This window comes from Mycteria americana, chromosome 2 (genome assembly GCF_035582795.1).
Source record: "Mycteria americana isolate JAX WOST 10 ecotype Jacksonville Zoo and Gardens chromosome 2, USCA_MyAme_1.0, whole genome shotgun sequence".
NCBI classification, from domain to species: domain Eukaryota; kingdom Metazoa; phylum Chordata; class Aves; order Ciconiiformes; family Ciconiidae; genus Mycteria; species Mycteria americana.
This window is the reverse complement of record NC_134366.1, coordinates 163,362,572-163,371,270: the sequence shown is the minus strand read 5'-3', so window position 1 is coordinate 163,371,270 and position 8,699 is coordinate 163,362,572. Positions and strand designations below refer to the sequence as shown.

General features: G+C 51.3%; 1 protein-coding gene across 2 annotated transcripts; it reads right to left on the bottom strand.

Moving 5' to 3' along the window:
* Positions 1 to 1,981: 1,981 nt before the first annotated feature.
* TRIB1 (tribbles pseudokinase 1) lies at positions 1,982 to 7,527 on the bottom strand. Of its 2 annotated transcripts, none has more exons than XM_075495261.1 (3): positions 7,085 to 7,527; positions 6,337 to 6,629; positions 1,982 to 4,235 (listed from the first exon to the last, which is right to left on the bottom strand). In XM_075495261.1, exons 1-3 carry the CDS (start codon positions 7,385 to 7,387, stop codon positions 3,767 to 3,769), a joined length of 1,065 nt encoding a protein of 354 aa, XP_075351376.1. In that variant the 5' UTR covers positions 7,388 to 7,527; the 3' UTR covers positions 1,982 to 3,766. The 2 variants fall into 2 exon arrangements, with proteins under 2 accessions (XP_075351376.1, XP_075351378.1); XM_075495263.1 differs by having other exon boundaries at positions 6,337 to 6,648; positions 7,085 to 7,224.
* Between the last annotated feature and the right edge of the window lie 1,172 nt (positions 7,528 to 8,699).

Below are 8,699 nucleotides of genomic sequence, written 5' to 3'. Positions count from 1 at the left end.
TTGGCAAAGAGATGTTGACCTTAAACCTGAGCTTGCTGAGCTGGCTGTTTTACCTGGCGCTTTAAGAGGAAGCTGGTTAATAAATTCTGCTGTGCTACTTTAAAAAGAAGATTATTGAACTGATGCCTAAAATGCAGCTGAAGTATCAAGAGTTGATAAAAATATGTTACCTAGGATGTAAGATCTATCCGGACTGGGAGGCAGTGTGATGGATGGAGTTTTAGGAGGGAGCCCGGGATGTAGTGAAAAACCTCAATTTTTTTTGTGTTTTCAGCAGCAAACAGAGGAGGACTGAAGCCTCCCAGAACTTTTCAGAGAGGCCAGCAACATCTTGCAACTTCAAGATGAAAATGGTGACCAGCTCTGAGAAATATGTAAGGGATTCAGACAGTCCTCATCCAAAAGGACCGTTTAAAAAATAGGCAAACTATGATGGTCTCAAAAAGAAATGTATGCATTGCATAAATCAAAGTTCTCACACCCACCATCAAAGTTTAATCACTTAATATGCTGGTTCTTTCAACATGCTCTGAAACTTTGTATACAATAATACAAACGATGGGGTTACGAAGCAATAGCAATTTATTCTGCTGTACAAACGGATGTTGCATTATAATCCCTAAAGCAACACAGAGGCTGTTTGCAGATGTTACTACAATTTGGCGTTTATTTTAATTGCTCTACAGTGTAGCTCATGTGAAATAAAGTCATGGGATGACCTACACATTCACCTACTCAGGGCGACTTAATTGCAGGGGGAAAAAAAAAAAAGTGTTTTGAAAGTTTTCAAGGTTTCACCAAAGCACGAACCTCCTGCAGTTGTTTTAAAAGGATGCATCAGGGCTTCTGTCCAAGCCCGAAAGCATGGTAGGGCAGGGGGTAATTTAATCAGCCAGGCTATGTGGCGCATGTATTTTTCCAAGTCTTGTAAGAATAACATCAGTAACTTGAGATATTTTGGTGTCTGACATTCACTCAGCAAGTGCTAAGAAAATATGCTTACTGCACAGATTGTTGGTTTCTCAGAGTGGGAGTCAAGGTGCCTAATGAAAGTCAGTGCACTTTGCTTTATCATTGACCAGGTCCCCATTCCCTCCTTTTCTCTTTCCACTCGCTTTCTAAAAGCAGAGCCTGTTTAAAAGTTGCTCCTGCTCAAAGAGCTGCCTGGAAGCAATTGCTGTGGTGAACAGATTTCAAGCAAAAGGACAAAGTTAAACATGAGGCAAAGTATAAATAAAAATCAAGACTCTCTTCCTCCTCCTCTCTACTTGTGAGCGATGATCTCACCGCTCTCGGGTGGATTACAAGGGTGGCTTGATCTCTTTCAGGAAAGCACATTCTCTAACCTTGATACTGCTGCTATTTATACTCCTCTCTTCTCTCCACGAAGAAAAGCAGCTCTAATAATCTTTCCCTTCATTTTTAACGGGAGCAGCGGGTGGCCTCTGAGCTGCCTGCCGGCAGCGGGGTCAAGCCCCTGCCCACTGGCTCCAGCTCCCCGTTAAAGCCACTGCTGTCAACCACTGCCTCTGCTTCTGGCTGCTCACTTTTAGACACCTGAGATCTGATTTTCCACTGGCTCGAGCATCACGTTGCCACGCACACAGGTGGAGGGTGACAGCCTTGCGGTGCCCTAGCCTTTTCTGCTCGTGCCTCACAGATGGAAATGAATGCACGTGCTGAAAGCAATAGGGTTTCTAAAGCTGCAACTCCTCTCCCCCTTGTTTATCAGATGAATAGGACACCCCGTTTCACGTAGCTCCGGGGACATCTCAGGCCTTTCCCCCCCCGTCCCCACTCCTATCCATAGGGATTCAGTTCCCATAGGGAGGGCTCAGACCCCGGCGGCTCAGGCACAATGGAGCACGCATAGGGACCGTGGCTGAGCTGATCCTCTCCGAGGCCAAACCCCATTTTTTAAGATTAAACCAAACATACTCAAGCTGCGTTCCCCTCGAGACACCCCAAGAAATGGGGACAAACATTATGAAACCAAGTTTATTAAAACTTTCTACAAGTCAGACTTTATGATCCAGCTTTCCATGTACATATACATATTTACAAGTTGGACATAGTGTTTTTAGCTTTTCTGGCAGAGGTTTCTACCAATATATACAAATGTACTGTTTTTCATAGAAGGGTTAAACTGTATCACAGATACAAATGTCAAGCAATCATGAGAGGTTTAGTGCAACGGAGAGCTGTAGCGCCCTGCTCTTAATGCTCATGATTCTGTCAAGTTAGTATTGCCAACAATAATTCACATTAAATTGCTCTTCGACACTTCTTATTAGGACAAACAAGGTACAACAAAACAAGAAAACAAAACCCCAAACAGTAAGGTATGTACAAAGTACACAGTCCATGAGGTATACATGGTATTCTCGCAACGCGTGGTGGGACTGCAGCTTGCCGGGGGTTTACCCTTAAAATGACTTCGCTCAAACTGTGCCGCGTCGGGGACGTAAGTTACCCAGCCCACGGCCGCTTCAGAAGCCGCGTTCTCGCCTAACGCGAATGGACATCTCTTTGCATAAGCCACTGGACACAAATGTGAAACGAAGCAGAAATTTTAGGCAGGACTAAGCTTTACTTACCCCCAACCCAGGAAGCTAATGATTTAAGATATATTCATTCTCCACGCACATTGGAAAGACTACGAATAATCATGCAAAAAAAAAAAAATTTAAGGGGGAAAAAAAAAATGTAGCTGGAGGCAAACAACATACCTGAATAATCAGCTAAGGGCATATGGAGATTTTACTCTTAAGACTAACTTTTGGGGGAGTGGAGGGGGAAGAGGAGAGGGGATGTGATGTTTTTAAGAGTTGAGCCTGTAGGAAAACACGACCGTGTTTACATGTACTGTACAAGATACCCCTTATCGTTTTCCAAGGGAAGGTGCCCCAGCCAATAGTGTTACGGTTTGGTAAACGGATATGTTTTGGCACTCAGAGCTAACGAGACCTGCTACTTGACAAGCTCGCTGAGGGCATAAAGTTATATAGGCTACAGCATGGTAACAGGAGGCTTCAGTCTATTTAAAATGCTTTGCTGGTCAGCCAATGGAATCGGAGGGGATCCGGCTGGGAGATCCACCGGTTTCTGCTTCAGAGAGAGCCGCAGCAGTGATTTGTCTTACGGGTGGATCGAGGAGCTTCATGCCTCTGAAAGCAAGATCCGCTGGAGGAGCAGCAGCGAGCAGGCGCCGTGGCCGGCGAAGACCTCCTTCCCTCATTAAAGTGCGCTTACAGTCAGAACGCTACTTTGCAAGCCGGCCAGTGTGACACGCTGTGTCGATGCCCCTTTTTACCCATTTCTGTCAGATTTGCTCAGTTAGAGACATGCCTCATGCCCCCTGCCCCCTAAGCACTGCGGCCAGAGCTCCGCACCCTCGTAGCTACCATGGGAAAGCAGAAGGGGCTGCCTTTCTGTCTCACACCTCACCAGCCGTAAGACTCTGCAGCCAAGGTGCAGCCAGTTACACCGGTGGAGAATGCGGGAGGCAGGAGAAAAGCCAGGCAGCTCTCGCAAAGCTGCACGGGTCCTCCAGGGCCGGCGGGCCGGACCTACCGGCAGAACAAGAGGATGAAACTCTGAGTACGCTCAGGGAGCAGAGATCTGTGGGTTGGCATTTATTTTAAACAAGGTCACTTTTCTGACCATACTGGCACTTTAAGATGCTGTTGAGTTTGCAAACGTGGAAAAATGAAACCCTATGAAGATGCCGGAGGTGAGAACTGCCAAGTCTTTTGAGATTTCGGGGTTAGCAGAAGAAGGAACTAATATCGTCACTGTCTCCATGGTATTCTGGAACAATTTGATCCGAAGTTCCCGTCTCTTGGTCTGTATATCCAGGCTCCAAGACTGCCTCGAACCAAGGGTGAAGCAAGATCTCCGGAGCAGTGAGTCTTTCAGAGGGCTCCCGCCGCAGGAGGCTGCGGATGAGGCATCGGGCTTTGGGGGAGACATGGTCAGGAATACAGAACTGTCCACGCCGGATTTTGGAAAACAGAGTGCTAGGGTCCGAGTCATGGAAGGGATAGCGTCCCACCAGCAGGGTATAGAGCATCACTCCCAAACTCCACACGTCGGCCGATTTTCCAGAGTAAGTCCCCGTCGTGTTTAGAATCTCAGGGCTGACGTACGCCGGGCAGCCGTGCTTGTCTGAGAGTGCGTCGTCTTCGCCTTTGATGATATGTGTGTCTTCCAGGCTCTCCAGCCGCAGCTGAGTCCTAGGGAGGGCAGGAGAGGAAGCCACGGGTTAGAAATAGCAACACCCAGGCACAAGCGAGCACAGCGAGCCCCCCCGCCACGGCAATCCCCGCTCCCCTTCTCGCATCGGCATAAAGAGAAGGAGAGGAAACACTTCAATTTGCAGCAGAGGAACTGCCTGGACTCCCGCACCTGTGCAACGGGAGCACGGCCATGTGCATCAGGTAGGCGCTCAGCAACGCCTGCTTATTTTATTTACTGGGGATTTTAACAGCACAGAGGGCTGTTGAGGAACACCAGCAAGTCACCTTCTATCTATGCAGGTTGCACTGCAGCTGCAGGGGGTTAATCAGCTACAACGCATTGCACACGCCGCTATTTGCGGTTCAGGCTTGAGCAAACAGCGTCCAGCTGTGTGATTTTGCAAACCGCAAAGTCCAGCTCCCTCCCACACTTGCGGGAACCATCGGCTCTCCCGAGTTTTGTATTTTATTTTTCAATTTTATTTTTTTAGTTATTATTCTTTTTGCCTTTCCAGAGGGTACCACCGCACCCGTCACCTCCCGGGTGGAGGTGGGTCTACCCCGACCTCCCGTTTTGGGGGGAAAGGGGAGCTTGGCATCAGCGAGGAAGCCATGGGCTCGCCCGGGAAGGGCTCTGCGCTGCCTTGCAGCCCGCTGGGGTGTAGATGCGTTGGCTGCAGCCTGTCCTCAGCGTGACCTCGCCAAATACCCATTGGTTCTGCAAACGGAAAATATGACTCAACGCGAACCGTGGGCCCGGGATTGGCTGCGGGAGCCCTGAAACTGCACCTGTGCCGGAGAGCCCGAGTCTGCCTGCCATTGCTTAACCCTCTTCTTGCCAAATGGGATGCACATGACACTCGCCTGTGCAACGCATTATTTCCAAATGAGCGAGACTGTGTGCAATGTAACATTTCAACAAATGTTTCATCTTCTCATGGGCGGGAAAAGCTGCAATAGTTTCCTTCAAAGGAATTACTTTCTTTGCATGTCAACATATGGTTGTTTCTGTTTAAGAGGGGCAGTGCTGATTAATTTTCTTATCACATTTATAAACGGTATGCTGAAGAAGCGTTAGCCCAGTTAAAAAAAAAATAAAACCAAAACGTGTTTTGTTCTGCTTCAGTAATATTACCTCCAGTTTCATCAGATTAAGCACAACTCCATTACAGCTTTTACTTGTTTTTTTAGCTTTCCACGGGATAAGCAGCTAGTCAGAGTCAGTTTTGCTGATTAAAAATGTATTTCTGGCTCTGCCACATGCAGTGAGGCACTACAAGAGCAGCAAACACTCCAGGGAAATACTGAATTATTTCCCTAATCTAAATTTAACAACTAGATTCTGAATCTCCTTTCTATAAACCTAGGCTTTAGGCTAAGTTTTACCAAAGTGCTTTCCTTCAGTGCAGGATTCCCAAAGCAATATTTAACCGTGTCCCACCTTCCCTCCTGTGCGTGCCCACATCCATGGGCACAGGGGGCACGGAAAGCCCCACCACCAGTAGTGGAGGAGGGGTAAAAGCCTCCAAAGGACACGGCCGGTCTTTCGGCAGCAGCGTAACCCTGATCAGCAGGGGATTTCAGCGAGGAGACCCCTCCTGAGCACCCCTCTCCCGACCGCAGCTCTGCCACGGGGCAGCTCTCCCAGGCGTGAGGATGGACCAGCTCCTCACACCTCCTCATCCCTCAGACGGGCCGTTCCCCCTCCCGGCCCCGTGCCTCAGCCTCCCTCCTCTCCTCTCTGCCTTTTATTCATTTCACACTGAATGAGTGGCACACATGACATCTTCTGGCACTAACGAGCATCCAAACTATTGTCCCTTTGTCTACCAGCGGGTTTCACTGAACTTCTGCTGAATGAGAGGAAGCTCCCGGAGAGCTTCCTCCCTTTTATCAGTCGAGATCTAACTAAGAGTAAGTACGTACTGGTTAGATCCATGACCTACTACGCACATGTGATGGGGACCTACTCGGATCGCTCGCAGGTGATGCCCGGCTGACACGGCCGTTTCCACTCCCTGGGACGCTTTTTGCGTCTCTGGATGTGGCATTCCTCCCTCCCCACTCACCCCAGGGCTGGCTGGTGACAACCGCTTACCTTTCTTCATTAGAGAAGACAAATTTCCTGAGCTTGAGGTCACCAAGTACGATGGCTGACTGGTGGCAGTGAGCTACAGCGGAGACAATCTGCTTGAACAGCCGGGCAGCCTCCTCTTCCCTCAGCCTCTTGCAGCTCCTGACGTAGGAGTGCATGTCCCCAAAGTCCTTTTCAAAGAACACATAGGCCTTGGTGTCCCCGAGGATGACTTCGACAACCCCGGTGATGTTTCTGTGTGACGGCAGCTGAATGTAAGGCCGGATCTTGTCCTGGTAGTGTTTGAGGGGGAACACCTGTAAAGAGGAAATTAAACTAAAATTCATTCTCAAGGGCGTTGAAAGCAGCCGCTCACGTAGCAACTCTCCCCAAACAATGACGAGGGAGCTGGAGGGGAGCCAGGGCTCGGCAGGACTGCCGTTCAAAGCGGTTACCGAGACCCTTTCCTGTTCATTTTATACAGAAAGGGAGGGGGGGGGAATAAAACAAACCACCATCCCCAAAGCCTTTTGGGGAAGGTACTCCCAGGTAACCCGGAGTTCCAGCTTACTTCCAGCGCATGTAAATCCCCACCGGCGGCAGGCCGGGCGTTTCTAACCGGGGAGCAGCGGGAGGAGGTTTTGCAAAGCTCTCCCCGGGTCGAGCGGTTCCGCGGGGCTCAGAAACACCGGCAGGATCTCCCCCCCCACCACCACCACCACCACCATCACCCCCGCCCTCCCCATCCGCGCCCGCGGAGCTCCGCGCTCACCTTGCAGCGCAGCTCCCGGCCGGAGCTCACGCTCAGCGCCCGGGACACCTGCTCCCGCTCGGCCAGCGGCAGCAGCAGGTAAGAGGCGATGAGGCTGGGACCCGCCGCTCCCCCGCCGGCGGGAGAAGCGGGGGCACAAGGCGACCCGGGAGCGCTCAGGCAATCCGGGGGTCCGCAGTCGGCGAGGCGAGGGCACTTGGCGGCCGGCGATTCTTCGGCGGGGCCGTCGTGGAGAGGCTGGAGCCGCTTAGCCGGAGCGCTGCGGCAGCGGGCGGCCGGCAGGAGGGACGCGGGGCGGCTCATGGAGGGGAGCGGGAGCGGGCGCGGAGCTAGAGGCGGGCGGTGCGGGCTTGGCGCATCCCTTCGCTCTCCCCGCCGCCGAAACCTCGGGCCGTGTCCACCATCTGCTGCCGACTCCGCGCTAAAGTAGTTGGAGGCTTTTAAAAAAAAAAAAAAAAAAAAAAAAAATTAAAAGGGGGGAAAAAAAAAAAAAAGTGAGTCTCCTCCTCCTGGCCCTGACGCACGGGGAAATGGGAGGAGGGAGGCTCGGACACGCCTGCTCCGCTTCGCCCGCTGCTCTCCGCGTCCCCGGCCCCAGCGGGCCACGCAGCCAGGCGGGGCGGCGGGTCCCCCGCCGCCCCGCCTGGCTGCGTGGCCCGCTGGGGCCGGGGACGCGGTGGAGACCCCCCTCCCGTGGTCCTGCAGCCGATCTGGAGCAAGGACATCTCGTGTTCGACTCGGACTCCTGAGGACGGCAGCGCTTGGGGGGTCACCCCTTGCTTTTGGGGTTCGCCCCTCGCAAGCCCAGCGTGCTCGCAAAACCCTCGAGCCTCCACCGTCCCCTTGTAAGCACAAAGATAGAGGCAGGGAGTGTTTGCTAGCAAAGCGAAGCGCTAAGAAAGTCACCGGCACCGAGGCAGCCCCTGGAAATGGCAGCAGCGGTTTGATCCCCAAGCAGCGTGTGCTGCTGGGAAACGGTGCCAGAAATTTCAGATGCCGCTGTAATGCTTTCGAGACAGCATCGCCTCGTGCGATGAGTAAAAACAAAAAGTGAAGCCAGGCTAATTGTGGCGAGAAAGCGAGCCCAGCTCCATTCCCAGGAGCTTCTCCTTTACATGTTTGCCACGCTTCTCCCTAGCCCCAATTCTTGCTTTTCACTAATCACTAAACAATGATCGTTCATCCCATGGTTTGCATCACGAAGCTGTCGTATATTTACCACCCTTCGTTCACGAGCGTGGACTTCATGTCCACCATCAGAAATACTTTGCATTGGGTGTTTCCCATGTTAAAACTATCTGCTCTCCGAAAAAGGAATAGCATCGAGAGCAGGCAGCAGCCAGCAGCTGCAGTGACCTGTGAGGAGCAGAGAGTCGAGCTCAACAGCCACCATCGGGCTCAGAAGTGTGGGTTTAAAGGAATAGTAAATAGATTTGCAGCCAGGACTGTTAGTAAACGGAAGAAAAACGAGAGAAAACCAGACAACAAATCATCCCTGGAAAAAATGCAGACAGCTGTAGTTTTGACAGGAGTGCTTCCGAAGGAAACTCTCCAGCTTTTCTGTTTACATATATGCAAATTTTCTGTAATGCAGTGCTGAGGCTTCCCTAATAGC